Here is a 17581-nt window from a genome sequence, read left to right as displayed (position 1 = left end):
GTTGCATTTAACTTGTGTTAATAAAGAAAGTAATAAAATGGTCCTCCTTTCTTTTCATTTGAGTATTTATCAGCTTTAATTTTTTTTCTGTTCCGCACTTGAATGAAAACATGGCAGACGTAGACTCGCTCCATGACATCGAGAGTTCTGACTTGGATGCTGATCCAAGCGCAGTTGAGGCAGACGCTGAAAGCGAGGAGCCAACTGAAGAAAGGTAAAATTCAATACCATTTAACTGGTCTCATAACGCTTTGCATCTTTGATTATTAACCTGTTGGATAACGTGTTATTCAGTGAAGTGAAATTTTACGAACACAACAGCACCCGATCACCCATGCCTTGCCCATGCTTTTGTTTCTTCTTCCCTGTGGGTTTCAGCTTTAATTTGTTTAAGCTGTGACAGTATGCCTCTCAGTATGAGGATTAAATGTTTTGATCCAGAGATTTCTTATTTCCCCTTCATTTCTTGTAGATAAGATTTTTCAAAATATTTTTAAAAGGAATTGAGTAAATGACAGACGCATTACTAATTCGTGACATTGTAAATGTAATTTGTAGTCTACCATCTTCACGTCACGTGTGTGTTAGAGTAAGATTTTAGAAATGTTGACATGTACCAAAGATTCAAAATTGACCCCCCCAAAAAAAACCAACATCAACAACAACAAAAACCCAAACACACACAAAAAACACTAGTCGAATATACAAATATAATGTGCACAATCATGTGCATGAAAACTCATTGAAAATTGTGTGCAACATTTTAATGTATCATAATTCATAAGTTGATATGACAACTGCCAGCCCACCACAAAGAAGAAGATAAACCTCATGTAACCTGTACACACACACACACACACACACACACACACACTATTAATTAACCAAAATCATTAAACATTTAACTTCATTTCCAGCATTGGTGCATATGTTGCATAGATTTTATTCACAAAATGAGACAGCATGTTCTGGAGGCAGATCTTCAGTTGAAGACATTGTGACATTGTCCTGTTATACTTATTGCTTTATGCTTTAGTTTAACATTAAGTAGTTTATTACAGATCAATTCTGACACTGAGATCACTGTAAATTCTCCTCTGGTATGTGGCCCAGTGACCTAACATTGAGAGCTCCACATGGTCAGCATGGTAGAGTGTCATGGCACGCAGACTTTCAAGTGTAATGGTAAAAGAACAGCAAACGCTGAGTCTTAAACTCATCTTTATCCAAATTTCCTCAATCCATAACTATATTTCACAAGTTACATCCCATCAACAGCCTTTTGTTCATTTGATTTGTGTGTGGTGTCTGTTCAAATTAAAAAAAAAAAAAAATCAGAGGTATATGGTGGTGGAAGTTTTCATAGACAGTGATAGTAACAAGGAGCCATATCAGTGATTTAGATTTTAGCCGAAGTGATGACCAAATAATTAAGATTTTAGCTTAGTTGATCACAACTTTGATGCAAGACTCAAAATTAATAATCTCTTATTATCATGCCAAGTTTTTAGGCAGTGAACTGTCTTAGTGTCTACAAATGAAATCGCAATTGTGCTTTTTGTTCCACTACAGTGACTACCTGTTCGACAAACAAATTTTCTAGGCAGCCTCTGGTCAGGATTGCCACTGGCTTGAGGCAGCAGTGCCCAGGATGGATTACAGTACCCCCCAACCCCACATAAAACAACAACAACAAAAAACAAAAAAAACAAAAACAACAACAACAACAACAAAAACCAACAAAAAAACAAAAACCACAATCTAATTACAGCCCAAGAAACCAGGCACATTTATCACTGTGTCAGGCTGAGAAAGCCCATTCTTAACATGTATGACTGGGCAAGTGATATGTTAGACAATCATGCATTTTTTCCAAAATGTTGGTTATGCTTCTGATGCCATCAGATTAGTTTTGAGTCTTTACTTCAGATAATCTGAATACCTTATATATATATATATATATATATATATATATATATGGCTTTAGTTTCACATGATTATATGTGTTTGTATTTCTTTTTATCACAACAGATTTCTCTGTGTGAAATTCAGGCTGCTGTCCCCAGGCTACACTACAGCGCCACCCATTTTTTTGTATGTTTTCCTGCATGCAGTTTTATTTGTTTTTCCTACCAAAGTGGATTTTGCTAAAGAATTTTGCCAGGAACAACCCTTTTGTTGCTGTGGATTCTTTTATGTGCTCTAAGTGCATACTGCACACGGGACCTCGGTTTATCGTCTCATCCAAGTGACTAGACCACTACTCAAGGTCTAGTGAAGGGGGAGAAAATATTGGCGGCTGAGCCGTGATTCGAACCAGCGCGCTCAGATTCTCTCTCTTCCTAGGCAGACGCGTAGGCGGACCTCTAGGCCATCACTTCACTATGACGCCATTATGATGATAGGCAGTGCACATTATCAAACATTTTTTTGAGTTGGTATAAACATTTAGATATATATATATATATATATATATATATATATATATATATATATATATATATCTCACAAATGTTTGTTCATGTTAGTCATCTTTGTTTTGATTGAGTGTTAAATGTTTTGAATTATTTGGTAATTTTCATTTGTGCACTCTGTTTGAAACCTAGCATTGATGCAGCATCAAGAAAGAAGAGCAAAAAGAAGAGGAGAAAGCCTCGTGACATTGAGCGCTCCAGCGGTGACTCTGACACTCAAGCTTCCAATGATGAAAATGCTCGAAAGTGCCACATTGTGAGCAGTGAAAAAATGAATAGTGACCAGTCACAGTCTGGGGTGGAGGCAGATTCAGAAAGCCAAGGATCACGTGACTTCAAAAAGATGGGAGGAGATGGTGACTCACACTGTAAAGAGGAGGCAGACGACACTCAGGTTTGTTGATTTGTTCTTCATTAGTCTGCTTACTTCAGGCTTGAACTGATAGACAGTCATAGTGATACCACTACCAGAGCACTTGAACACTCCGGAAGAAGAGAAAATATATTTGGGGATGGGGGTTGTGCTTGTGTGTTTAATTGATTCATGCATGCATTAGTTGGGAACAGAATATTTCTTAGTTGGTCGGGGCCTAATTATTGCTTGCACAGTTACAGCTTCCGCAGATGAGCTGCATCTTCCATTCTTTGTCTTGAGTCTTCCACTGTTCCAGTTCCATTGTGGCCATGAATCAGTACTGTCAGCTGATCTGAATTCTAAGGGCATTTTATCTCTCTTTTATCTCATTTTGTCTACAACTGTACAAGGACCACAAAAATTGGTTTCCAGAGGAGAAATAGCACAACAAATTATCAAATAGTGATACATCTGAATATTGATTATTATTATTCTTAGATTTTAATATTCATAAAAACAATTGATTTGTGTTAAACTTCACAAATTAGTTTGGAAATCAAGTCATATTCAGAAAGAAAGGGAAACTATTTCCTGACCTTGTCAGTCTAAAACGAAAGAATGAAAATCTTTTGATTCCATTCTTTTTTTCTTTTTTCTTTTTGACTCACTTGTGTAAACAAAGTGAGTCTATGTTTTAACCTGGTGTTCGGTTGTCTCTGTGTGTGTGTGTGTGTGTCTTTGTGTCTGTGTGTCCGTGGTAAACTTTAACATTGACATTTTCTCTGGAAATACTTTGTTAGTTGACACCAAATTAGGCATAAAAATAGTAAGAATTCAGTTCTTCCAGTCATCTTGTTTAAAACAATATTGCACCTCTGGGATGGGCACAAAAAAATTAAAAAAAAAAAGAGCCAAATTATATGCAAACTGCATTTACTGTTATATTTATATTTTTTGTATTCTCTAAACTTGACACTTTGATCTGATATTCTGACACAACAACAAGAGCAGTCATTATTATAATTTTTTGTTCAAACAGGAACTTCTTTTGCTAAGCATGGAAGTTTTATTTATTTTGCAAACGTTTTGGTGCAGATAGTAAAAAAGGGAAATTAATCTGTAATGAATGCTAGGGGACTTAATTTGCTTTAAACTGATCTTTCTCATCTTAAACATTTCATTTTGAAATTATACTCAATACATAAAAAGCTTGTGTGTTTTACTCTCAGTGTACAGGGCTTTCACTATGTTCATTCGCCCAAGTGGTCTTTTTCAGAAAATACTAAAATCAATACGACGAGTGGACTTAACAGATCTATTGGCTGAGCCCTGAAGGTCATGGACAAAGATCAGTTGCGCACACATATTTATACACATTCAAAGCGTGTGCTCATATTCTTCGCGAACATGAACGACGCCATATTGTTTCAAGTTGTTCACCTGCCCGTTCAATCCTATATTCAATGGACAATACACGATAACGTTAATATGATGGAAAGTTGGAGAAGGAGACCGTTAAATATTTATGCAGAGAAAGATTTGTGAACGCCTCATCACTTACTGGATTATGCCCCAAACTGCCATAAAAATATCCACAGAATCAGTCGGAATTAACAGTTAAAAATTGTAAACCATGCGAGTTAATACCCTTGAATTGATCACAATGAAATGAAAAAATTTCCAATCTTGACTTTTCTCAAAATGAAGTCCTTTTCACTTCTTATGATGTTTAGAAGTACTTGTACTTGGCTCTACATGTTATTAGTTTAACAAAATACTCAATTTTCATATCAATTTTAAAACTATAATTTAGTATAAAACTAGAATGAGCATAAAAGAAATTGAATCGACCGTGTCGTACTACATTCCTGGCGGGTGTAACTAAACTTGTACATCTATCTAGATCTAGAGAAAATTGCTAAATGTGCAGTGTGATTGCTGCGATAGCCACGTCTCCTTTACCGTGGACTTAAAAAGAATTTTTTTTTATTTATTTTTTTTTTTATTGCCCTTAAAGATGTTTTGAATGCCCAAGATACACCAGAATAATATGATTTAAACAGCGTTCTCACTGTGAATACCGCAATTGATTTATCGCCCTTTAAAAAAGTATTTTCAAACATTAAATTTTAGAACGTCAGTTAAGGAGCCACGACAGTGTAATGGGTAAGACAGTTTCTTCTCACCCTGAACACGTGGGGTTCGAATCTGGTTAGGACTTTTTTTTTTTTTTTTTTTTAACCGGAAGCTTTATAATAACAAATACAGAACACATTTTAACGATTAGATTTTTTATTTTTTATTTTTTATTTTTAAAGTGTATCACAAGTGAGTCTTGAAGGCCTTGCCTCTCTTGTTTCTTATATGAGTTGATCTGATGCCATTCTCCACATTGGCCTCCAAGGATCTTAAACCAGGTAATTTCTCCCAGGATGAAAAAGCCATCCTTAGCTATGCTGGCAGACAGACACTGTAAGAAGAGAAGCTGAGCACCCTTTTGGAGCTGTTACAGAACTATTTGTTTTGTTCATCTTTTATTAAAAGTGTTTTGGCTTATGACCTTTTGCTGTTTCAGTGTTTGCCTCCCCCACATCCCCCACCTTTTTTTTTATCTTTTTTTTACAAAGGTTAGTGGCCCTTGGTTTTCCTCATGAAACAGAAATTCTGGATTTTTCCCCCCTCTAAATGTGAGATTTGAATTGAAACCATATTGTTTCAGAGCCATGCAACAAATAACCATGTCTCCTCACTTTTTCTGTGCCCTTCAAGTTTATTCATGCGAGAAGTAAGATGTACTGGACTGAGAAAATAAATACTGATGAAATTCTAAATCTTATATCTTCATGTGGTTTCAGGGTGGTCCAGTCACTAACTTGGCTCAGCTGAAAAAGGCTGTGGAGCTTCTGTCTCAGAAGGAGGCAGCTGTGGCACCAAAGAATCTGGAGGAGGCCAAACAGAGAAAGTTCCACTTCTGGGAAACCCAGCCAGTCCCTAAATTTGGTAAGATTTACAGTGGAGGTGTGTTTTGGGGCCTGCGGTCTGTGACTCACTGTTGATTATATTATGTGAAATTTAGGAGGTCTTTCTGCAAGTTAACACTATCTCAGCTTCTTGTTGCTACCAGAGAGTCTTGGAAACTTCTTTTTACCAAGAGCAGCGGCAGACTCATGAAATGATTATGCAGATTTAAGTACACTTCAGCAGTATTCACTTCTTTTGTTACTAAGTGACTTATCATTTGAATTCTGTAGAATTACAAGGGGTCATCAGTGCATGCTGAATCAGAATACACATTACAGGACCATCTTGGATGCCACAATGGAGAAGTAAGAAGTCCAGTTCTGTGTAGGCGAACACTGAAACAGAGGAGCTTAAAGTAAACCATTTTTTGAAATGCTTCAAAATGGACTCAGAGGATGGCCTCATGTGCACTTATTAAATAGATTTATCGTTGTGGCTCATAGCTGGGACGACAATGCAGGGCTGTCATAAATGGATGCATGTGTACTGAACAAACATATACTTAATGAATTGAAGTTGTAGCCTATCAAAATAACTGTTGCAGATGAAGTAATAGTTGGGAATGAGGAAATTGAGCCAGACAAGCCTGTTGAAGAGATTCGGGCGGAACCCTTGTCACTGCCAACTGGGTTCTGCTGGGACACATTGGACATCAGTGACCCTCTCATTGTAAGTTCCAGAATTTTCCAGTGTTTATCTTGTGTTTCTGTGTCCAAATGGTTGACAGGTTCTGTATATATTATATATAGTTTTGGTGGATTCGGGGTACACTGTACACATAATACCCAACCATAGTTACATCCACACACATCACACATTTCATACAACATCTGTGCATGCATGCAGATGTCCATGCACAAATTGAAGATATGCTGCTGATAGATTATGGATCACAAAGGAACCATTTCAGGGTTGAAATTTGCATTTATTTACTATTAACTAGCTTACTATGTATGTCAGCAGTTGTGTCAGCAGTTGAATTTGCACAAACAAACATATGGAACTGCATGCATAAAAGTGCATACACTTGCACCTTCTCTTAGACAGTTAAATAACACTATACCACGTTAAGCTTGTTGGCAAAGGATTTATCAGACAATAAGCCTGTTTGAAGTTATCATGGGTTGCATTGCAGGCAAACATATGGAAATAAAGGATGTTTGTTTATAATTTGTACTGTTTTTTTTATAACTCAAAAGACAAACAACATTTCAAATTTATAAGTTTTTTTGAAAGACTGAAAGGTTTATATGTTTCTTATATTAAAAAAAAGTGAATTGTTTTGATTTACATTGATTGTGGGATGTTTTTTTTTCTGTTGCAGCTCAAAGAATTGTACACCCTTTTGAATGAAAACTATGTGGAGGATGATGACAACATGTTCAGATTTGACTACTCTCCAGAATTTTTACAATGGTAAAATACTGAAATAAAAAGCTTGTCAGATATCAAAAGTACCAACATATTTGTTTCTGTCTGAATGCATGCACATATCATATGTGAAAAGTGTATATTTGTGTATGTCAAATTATTTAAATAAAACTTTGAATCAGCATTTAGAGTATTGTGAAGAAGTTTTAACTTCATTGACTTACAGTTCATTATAAGATAAGCCATGGTTTCAGTGTTATAATTGTGTACTTTTGTGTGCCAGTTAGTGTTATATATATAATTCTCTTTTATTGATTCTTGTAATTTTTCATCCATTTGTTAGTTTTCTGAATACATGATAGCTAGGTGGAATTTTGTTATGATTGTAACATGTACTACACACAACAAATGGCTCAGTTATGTATCTAATTTTGTCTCGAGTTTTGGATTTCTTTTCCTCCTGAAGGTTATGGTCTTTGTGAAGTCTAGTGTTAATGATGGGAAGATACATGTATCTAAAACTGATGTATTTTTGTTACTCCACCCCTATCGTCAGGGACTTTGATTGTAGTAACATATTTGTTGGTCATATTGGATGCAATCTGCTGTGCTTGCTGAGGTACTACTGAATGGTAGTCATGGCCCATGTTGTCTTCTTTCCAGTTATACAAGGCATCCAAAACTGGATCATTTATGTCCTTGGCCAGCTCATGTAATCAAAAGTAAATGTGTATGATAAGACTGAGAATTTGTCAAGACAGGAAACTGTTTTAGCGGCAATCACTGTATCAGCAAGATGGGGAAAAGTGAACTGTGCTACTCTTGTGGTTTATTCAGGTTTTGCTTTCTTTTCTACATTTTAGATGTAATTGACCAATGACAAACTTTAAACATGGTAAGTGTATATGATGTTAGACTATGTAGGGCTTGGGGTATATGATAGTGTGTCTAGAGCTTGGAGTGTAGGGACTCTATGGATACCTGGGTGTGTGCAGGGCTCTCCAGCCTCCAGGATGGTTACGGGTCTGGCACTGTGGAGTGCGGGTGATAAAGAGCAAAAAGCTAGTCGGCTTCATCAGTGCTGTTCCAGCCAACATCAAGATCTACAACAGGTTAGTGGTAGCATTTACACATATGGTACTGATGTGGGGGCTGTGTGGCGATAAGACTGATAGCTTTTGAATGTATCTCTTTATTTTTTCTTTTTTCTTTTTGCTCTTGTATGATCTTTTCAGTTTTCTTTGTTTTTCCTGTAGTGCTTACTTCAACAATATCATGTACAGATAATGTGAATGACTTGTGTCGGACAGTGATGCAGACAATGTGAATAATCTTGAGGTGAAAACGAGGAAATGTTGCAAACTAATCATTACCCCTGAAAACAGAATATGACTGCCTTCATTCATACCAGTGAATGTGCGAGTCGTAGCCCACGAACGTAGATGATAAAGAAGAGGAAGAAACTACTAGGCAGTGTCATGTTTTATTCTGTCCAGGCTTAACATCAGCTGGTATGAGAGCAGTTTGTTTTTTTGTTTTTGTTTTTTGTTGTTGTGAATATAGAATTCTTGAAAACTATTATTTGTTATAAAAAGGGAATTTATAAATGTTATTTAAGATGCTGCTTTCGTAAAGTAAAACTTTTTCATTTTGATCATCTGAAAAGCTGTATATGAATTAATAATCTGGCACTAAGGATTTTTCCCCCTGTTAACAAAGAAGATGCATCATTTTGAAAGGAACAAGCATTCATGAAAATTAGCAGTTGTTTTTATTCTTGTTCTGCAGGACCAAGAAGATGGTGGAGATCAACTTCTTATGTGTGCATAAAAAGCTGCGCTCCAAGCGGGTGGCCCCTGTGTTGATCAAGGAGATCACTCGCAGGGTCCATCAGCAGGGGCTCTTCCAGGCTGTGTACACAGCAGGGGTGGTTCTACCAAAGCCCGTAGCGTCTTGTAGGTAAGAGCAACAGTCAATTTGGATGGGGGTTTAATGAGCTTTTTTTGTTGTTGCTTTTTTCTGATGCCCTGGAAAATTGGGAATGGAAATTAGTCATGAAATGTATTAATGTTATTGTAAAAAGAAAAAAAAAGTTTCATTTTCATCTTTCAGCAATTGTATTTCAAATTTGATTGTTTTGTTCTCTGTTAAAAAATCAGTTAAGTTTATCTGCATTGAAAAGTTAAGATCTTTAAAATGTCATTGTAAGGAACTCCAGTCAGAGAACAATGGGCATGACAGATAAGATGTGCTGGCTTGAGAAATCCAGTGGTGTTATGGCTGTAGACAGCTGTATCAGCCTATATATATATATATGTAAAGTAAGAATATGGCAGTCTCAGTCATTACCAGAATTAGAAAGACCAGTTTATTGGTGTGTGTGTGTGTGTGTGTGTGTGTGTGTGTGTTTGTTTGCGTTGTGTCTTATGTATGTATGTATGTATGTATGAATGTATGTATGTATGTGCATATGTGCTTGTGTGTGTCTTTCAGTTTCAGTTGTCTAAATTTTTGTTGTTATCATTATTTCGTTTTTATCTTTTTATACCTGATCTTGATTTAATCAATGACATCACCTCTTTTAAATGTTCTTTCTTACCTGTGTTTCAAATTATATGCATATGTTTTTGTGGGGATGTTTGAGTGTGTTTTTAGTGCTATTGTAAAACACATAGAGCTTCAAGAATATGCACTATAGCAAGATGTCTTAATAATTAAAAAATAAATGAATATTTTATAGCCTCTCTTCATTTTGAGTCTGATGATCTGAACTTATTCACCAAAATCTGGATCCAGAGAACCACTAATTTTGTGGGCTGACAACTGGAAGAACACCAGGCTCGAACCCCATCACAGGCGAAAATTATTGTGGGATTTCTTTGGACCATGCCTGGCTCTTATCCAGAGTTCTTAATGCAGTATACTCAAGTGGGAAGACTGAATGCAGTGTCATTGAGTGGCATTCAGTTTATGGATATGACTTTGGGACTGTTGCTTAGATTACCTAACCAGTTCTGTATGTGTTTTATCTCATGGGCATTGCTGATCTGGGAATATATGAAAGGAGATTTAGAGTACCCAGACCTAAAATGGACCTCAATAGCAGCATTGTCTTGACATCTCATCCATCATCAAAGACAGAAAAATTGCCCCAAATGTTCTTGTCTTCATGCCCAGCTCTCAAGGTGACTTAAGTTTTGATTTCCTTTCCGCCTCCATGCCTGAGGTGAATTCTCTCTAGGTTTCCGTGTTAGCAGATTCATGTGGACTGTGGTTATTAGAGGGTTCTGGTTGCCATCTCACTCTTTGGAGGGGTTGGGGTGGGGGCTGGGGGAGACGCTCACTCAGTCTTGTTCCACAACTAAGCGGTTCTTGTTGTCAATAAGGGGCTCAGAAAGTTGAGTCCTGCTTACGTTGAATGAAAATAGGCTCTACAAAAGAAACACAGAAATGATTTGGCAGAAGGGCAGGGTCTTGATTGTTTTTGGCCTTGTGGCCAGCCCACATTGATAGCTCTCTTGACTGCTGGCACTGTACTTTGGTAGCTTAGCTAGGGTGCAGCTGTGTAAAGATGATTCAGGCTGAGCAACACGAAACAGCATCACCAAAAATGATGCAGATGGAAAAAAATGAAAATGAGAATAAGATGGAAAATGTTCCAGAGAACCACTGACAGATAATTTATTACTGTGTTCAGGTGTGAGTCTGTGTGTGTGAGTGACCAGAGGACAGCAACTCCTATAGGTCAGTGCAGCAACATATTTGTGAAGCCAGAGTGAAAAGAATGTTGTGCTTTGCAGGTACTGGCACAGGTCCCTCAACCCTAGAAAGCTGATTGAAGTGAAGTTCTCACACCTCAGCCGCAATATGACTATGCAGAGAACGCTCAAACTGTACAAGCTGCCAGATGTAAGTTGTCTTGGTTAAAGTTTTCAGGTTCAGGTTTGATGTTTCTTAACAAACAAGCAAGTTAGGGTATAAATTTGAAAGGACAACAGCCAGTTCAAGCCAAAACTTACAGTAAATATGTAATCCTGTACATTGTGTTAGAAGTTGCAGTAAGTTCATGCTTTAAACAAGAGTTGCATAAAGCAAAATTGAAGATTTTTTTTATTTTAAATATTTTAAATATTTCAGATTATGTGAATAAGATATGCTTTTGTTATAAACAAAATATAAATTTAAAAGATACACTGCAAATATTCGTGAATTAATTTGTGGATTTGTTTTTGACAGTGCACTTTATTGCTGACATGCCATTGGGGTATGTTAAGTGCACTTTCCTATCCCTTTTTTAGTATTGCTGGTGAGAATGATTTTGATGTTAGGTAAGCCTGTAAAAAAAGAAATTATGAGCTTATCCATAGACTGAATGGTTGCTTGTTCTTCCGTTTTCAGACGCCAAGAACACCAGGCTTCCGGAAGTTCACTCCAGCTGATGTACCAGAGGCTTATAATTTGCTTAGCAGGGTATGTATTCCTGATAAAATTGATGTTATTTCATGTCTTATTTAGGGCACAATAAATTTTAAAACATTGGCCTTTTCATATGTATAATGGATGTTTGGTTAGTTGCAGCTGAAAAAGTCATGATTTGGAATTTGAAAGATAAGAATTTATACATTCATACACATACCCATGCATGCACAAATATGCATGTGCAGGTGTGCTCTCTCTTTCTCACACTCACAAACACATGGGCACGCACATACACATACTTTTGTACGTGTACACTCATTTATTCAAATGCAGGCATTATATGATCAATGAATAAACAGAAATTGGACACTTATTTATGAGCACCAATCCTTTGAAATAGGACAAGCCTCACTGAAGAAAATTAGACTTACAACAGCTTATCCTTTCTCTTGGTTAGATACAATTGTCACAAATACTGACATGGTGATAATAAGTGACTCTTCATCAGGAAATGAATGGAAGTCACTTTTCATGATTTCATGTTGGAACAAAATACAAACTTTGCAGGTGTAAATTGTTGAAGTTGGGATTTAGGTGTATTGATTCTAGTCACTTTTCAGTATAACTGTGTGACATACAAATCAGCAGACCATTGTGAACAAATTTCTTCAGAACACTTCTAGTTTATACTCTGAAGATGTGTAAAATCTACTCGTTTTCCTGACATTTTAAAAACAGGATACTGTCTGCTAGGCGGTAGCTCAGGTATTGTATGCCAGATTTCAAGACAGTTTTCATTGCTTGCAAGAGCATCAGAAGCACTTTAAAGAGAGGTAGGGTGTGTGAATCACCCAAATTTGACTTAACTCATGGTTGTCTATGTTTGTATTTATTTTCTTTTAAAGTTGTTTCTTTGCTCTGCAGTATATGGGGAAATTTGATCTGGCGCCACAGTTCTCTGAAGAAGAATTCCGGCATTGGTTTATACCTCGGGAAAATATTGTTGACAGCTTTGTTGTGGAGGTAAGTATACAGTACTTGCATTTTGACTTTGGGTAATTCTCATGTCTTGTATACTGTGGTGCTTTTTAAACACTTGACTACAGCTGATGAGTATGCTCATCAGTGAAGAGTTAATACCTCACTAAGATAAGACATAGCTTACATATCAGGGTGTCAGATACCACTCTGTATTTGGGACTTCTTCCTCTTAGGATTGCATTACTTTTTTTCAGCAGTCACTTAAACCATTGATAAGCACACAAAAAGTAGTAATTGGTTTTCAAATTTATGCCCACTGGTCTTATTTTACCAAGATGTGGCAGTCAAGGAATAATGCCTGCTCTGTCTCAGTTAATATGGTGCTTATTAATATAAATTTATAATTTTTGCACATTTGTAAATGAGTAAGTGCAATAGTGTACAGAAATAAATGATGATTATTAGAGAAGTGGGTAAATTACTATTTGACTTAATGGTAATAAAACTGGAGTCAGTCATAAAGGTTTGGGGAGAAGGAATCTGAGGTGGTTTCATTTTGTAAAAAAAGAAACTTTTAGAAACCTGTTCTAGAACAGATGGACAACAGTTCCAATAACATTAGGTTCCTCAGTGTCTTAAAAAAAAAGAATTAAAAAAAAGACATTTTATTACACAATTGAAAATTAGAAAAAAGAAAAACTCTTACATGCACACACACACACACACACACACATAACCATAATACAAAATGAAATTAGAAAAGAAACGATAGGATGCCAACATTTTATTACACAATTGAAAATTCGAAAAAAGAAAAACTCTCTCACATGCACACACACATACAACCGTTATACAAAATGAAATTAGAAAAGAAATGACAGGGTGCCTTGGCATGTTTCAGCGTGATGGAGAAATCACAGACTTTGTCAGCTTCTACTCGCTACCCTCCACGGTGATGCACCACCCGACCCACAAACTGTTGCGGGCTGCCTACTCTTTCTACAATGTGTCTGGGGCTACACCCTGGGTGGACCTCATGCAGGACGCCCTCATCATTGCCAAAAATGTAGGTGCACAATTACCTGTAATTTTTAGACTATAAGATGATGATTTTCCTTGCCTTTGAACCCCTTCTCTTAATGAATGAATGTGCCTTATTGCTGCGGATGAAATTACTAGCAGAAGAAGTTGGCATTTTCTGGCATACATCACAAAATAGCACAAGGTGAAAATGCAGTGTTGATGAAAGGAAAAAAAGAAAATGGGGGGGGGGGGCGGTAAGAATGTTTTTTTGTGTAATAAATTGAAAAGCGATCTGAGGTCGCCACACAAAAACAAAAATAGATAAGTAACGAAAGACAAGAAAGAAAAAAACAAGTAAAGAAAGTATAAACTTCCCTTCCTTGAGTTTTCACCAGGTTGAACATAATTCGACCACACCTAATGTGCAAGTGCACCTTGTCAAAAGGAATTTTTTTTTAAAAAGCCTGTCTTTTCAAGGAGGGTAAAGAGTGAGATTGTTTTGGCTGTGAATGTGTGTTCGAGATTGTTTTGGCTGTGAATGTGTGTACAAAGAGGAAAAGGGCTTAGAGAGACAGACATGTGTGTTGTCTGTATGAGAAGGGGAGTCATTTTTACCGTGTATCAAGATTACAAGATGTGTGTATATATATATATATATCTATGACTGGAAAATGCAGGTGGTCATACCACAACATCAACCCCTCTTAACCCCTAGGCTGCCTATATGACAAGATAATTCGTCATTGCAAGCATGTACACTTCGCTGCCACAGTGACAAGATAACTTGTCATCGAAATATTCTGACTTTTCCCTGGTTTGCATTCAGTTCGTTGACAAAAATAGTGATAGATTTAGCTTGGGGGCCTATGTCATGAGGCAGTCCTTTATTTGAACGTTTTGGTTGGGTTACTGTTGTAGTGTTTGCCTGGCTCCTCTCCTCGCTCGCTCAACAAAATGTCGGACTAACGCCGTGCTCAAGACATGCAATTGTGGTGAACTAAATCAACCAGAATTGCTTTCTTTAGCCGATGCTCAGAAAGAATTGAAGCGTAATTTTGAAGGAGAACAGTGGTGAACATTTATAGGACAATTTGATAGAAAATGAAGGGAGCAATCAAGAGAGTGACCAAGATACGACTATCAGTAAGTGATGCCGGCTGTACAGGTATAGCAGACGACAGAAAGTGACCAAATTTTCAGCAGGACACAGTGTGAGCAATTTTTTGGCACTCAGCCAACGCAGTCTTATGAGAAGTGGATAAAGTGACCATGTGACAGGGGTGAAGAGGAGGGGGGTGGAGACTGAGGTTGCGTGGCCTCACATCCACATTATCACTTGGAGAAGTTACAATGTATTGTGTATCTATCTCTTTTTTAATTTTTATTGTGGTTGTTCTGGTATGATTTTGTGTGTGCAGATATCTATTTGCCCAGAAAATATGATATTTTAGTGCAAATTACCTGACTAATGTTTGTAATGAACAAGTTGAAAATGTGACAAAAAACAAAACACGGATTTCAAAGCAACAGCATGTCACTAAAAATATATAAAATGGGAAAACATTATGTGTTTTGTATTCTTTATTCATGTACCTTTCAGAAAATATATACTTTCATGGGTCTTTCTCCAATAACAGAGCACAGTTAATAAAAAAAATTAATACATGGCAAATAGATTTCACTTAAATCTTATTTTCCTGGCAGAAAAATTGTGAATTGTTCTTGAAGTTTTGGCTAATATGTGGAGGTATTATACACTTGCTTCCAAGTACCACTTGTTAAATTGCAGGAAAAAACAATGTTGGTCGGCTCCACTGCTTTCTTTAATTTGTATAATTTAAAAATCTCCATTGATCAGTGATGTGCCTTTCATTTGTGCATAAAGTCAAATCTGTGTTGTTCAGTGATGCATCCCTGTGTGCAGATGGGGTTTGATGTGTTCAATGCCTTGGACCTGATGGAAAACAAGCAGTTCTTGGAGAAGCTGAAGTTCGGGGTGGGGGATGGATTTCTTCAATATTACCTCTACAACTGGAAATGTGCCTCCATGGAGGCCAACCAGGTCAGTCCCTCTGCCATTCTGTATGGGTACTTAGGCAGATGAATATGTTTTTTTTTTTTTTTTTTCCTAGGCATGCACTTCTTAAGCATCTGTTCTTTAGCAAACAAATTGATGCAGTATTAAATGCATGTATCTGAACAAGAAAAATGGGCTATCAAGTTGTCTAGCTCCAGTCCATTGGCACAATGAAAAAAACAAACCCTCCCTAAAAGTATAACTGTGCACAGGTTTCTATTGAGTGTGTGGCTTTGGATTTGGAAAAACCAACAACTAACAGTTGTGTGTGTGTGCTCCTAACATGAATAACAAATAGGCATACCCAGTAAAAATTTTAGACTGAAAATGAAGGTAAAAATCAGTTTTTGTACAGAAGACCAGTCTTTGATATAGCTGATAAGATGCCTCCACCACACACCCTGAGCATTCAAAAGATTTAATGGAATCCTTTGAAGTATGTGATAGTAAAATGCAGTGTTGGTCACTAGTTTTTCCAAGGCAGTTCTTCTTGCCCAGTAATCTGCTAAATACCTTTTTCTGCCAGTAAGTGCTGTATATTGTCAATTTTTTTTTTAATGATTGTGAGAAATCCCCAACCCTCCTTTTTTCTTTTTAAAAGATTTTTTGTTGTTTTTGTTTTGTTTTATATATAAAAGCTTCTTGTTCAAGCATTGTTAATACTGGTTAGAATCATTATTTTACAACAGAAAACATCTTCACATGATTAAAAAAACAACTACATAAGTGGAAAGCACAACATTTGCTGTAAACTTGAAATTATATATCTTTACACCCTCTGTTTCAGGTTGGCCTAGTCCTACAGTGATCCTTGGGGTAGTGAATCTTGCGGACAGAACAACTGAAACAAGAATTGTTTGGGAGGAAGTTGTGAAACCACTGACCAGTGTGTGCTGTGAACGGAGTACGTGTAGAGTGGATGGGTCTCATGATCACCCACCCTGTCTGCTTGTTTTCACATTATTGTATGCCTTGCCCACTGCTGGCATGTGTGTGTGTGTGTGTGAGAGAACCTTTTCTCTCGTCTTGGCAAGAGCACGAGGGCAGCAAAGTCTGATTGCAATTAAACATGTGATTCAGTTGTTTGTTGCACATGTGAATGCCAGAAAATGATTGTGGATGTTGAAGGTCTCTTGTGTTGAAGGTGTTTTGTTTATTTTGGCAGTTACATGTATCGGTATGAACAAGTGAAAACAAATGAAAGACAGCATTGATCAAGTCGTCCCTCAGCCTGGCATAAATCTGTTGCTCATCCTTCCATCTGCAATCATATAAATGCTTTTTTGGGAAATGAGGCTTTATTTTGTCTACAAGAGATATTAACGACTGTTGACAAGTTTGCTTTCTAGAAATGAAAATCTTTTTTGTTTACTCTGTTTTGTCTGTTGATTGTTGTATCCACCATAACCATGACGTGTGAGTATTTGTACAGTTTCAATGAAATCTCTGGTGACAAGTTGAAAATGATTGACAGCTGTCAACATTGTTTTTTTGTGTGGTGTTTTATGTGACATGTACTTTTTTTGTATTAAGTTAGTGTGATGCTGCCTGCTGACGATGAATGTATCATGTTTTGTTCTTAAAATTTTTATTTTAATGACATCTATATTGCTTTTAAACATTTTGTTTGAAGCATTTGTACATATGGAACTATCTCATTTTATGGGAAAATTAATTTTATGACATAGAAGAATAGCTGGGGCAATAGAAGGTAATTTGTAGATCAGCATCAGCACTTGAAATAGTTGGGATAATAGAAGGTAGTTTGTAGATGAGAATGAGCATTTGAAATTTTCTAGAAAAATCTGTGCAATCTGATATCTCATTTTATGGGAAAATTAATTTTATGACATAGAAGAA

At 36.7% G+C, this 17581-nt stretch overlaps 1 protein-coding gene across 1 annotated transcript; it reads left to right on the top strand.

Moving 5' to 3' along the window:
• The first annotated feature begins 96 nt into the window (after positions 1–96).
• Positions 97–17539, top strand: LOC143275547 (glycylpeptide N-tetradecanoyltransferase 1-like). Its single transcript, XM_076579741.1, has 13 exons — positions 97–214; positions 2607–2868; positions 5685–5829; positions 6395–6519; positions 7175–7266; positions 8217–8333; positions 9010–9180; positions 11022–11130; positions 11620–11691; positions 12565–12663; positions 13523–13687; positions 15569–15706; positions 16509–17539. The coding sequence occupies exons 1-13, from the start codon at positions 111–113 to the stop codon at positions 16527–16529; spliced, it is 1620 nt and encodes a 539-aa protein (XP_076435856.1). The 5' UTR covers positions 97–110; the 3' UTR covers positions 16530–17539.
• The last annotated feature ends 42 nt before the right edge of the window (positions 17540–17581 follow it).

The sequence above is a fragment of the Babylonia areolata genome, chromosome 2 (genome assembly GCF_041734735.1).
Source record: "Babylonia areolata isolate BAREFJ2019XMU chromosome 2, ASM4173473v1, whole genome shotgun sequence".
Lineage (NCBI taxonomy): Eukaryota > Metazoa > Mollusca > Gastropoda > Neogastropoda > Buccinidae > Babylonia > Babylonia areolata.
The sequence above is the reverse complement of the archived record's forward strand: the minus strand, read 5'-3'. Positions and strand labels throughout refer to the sequence as shown.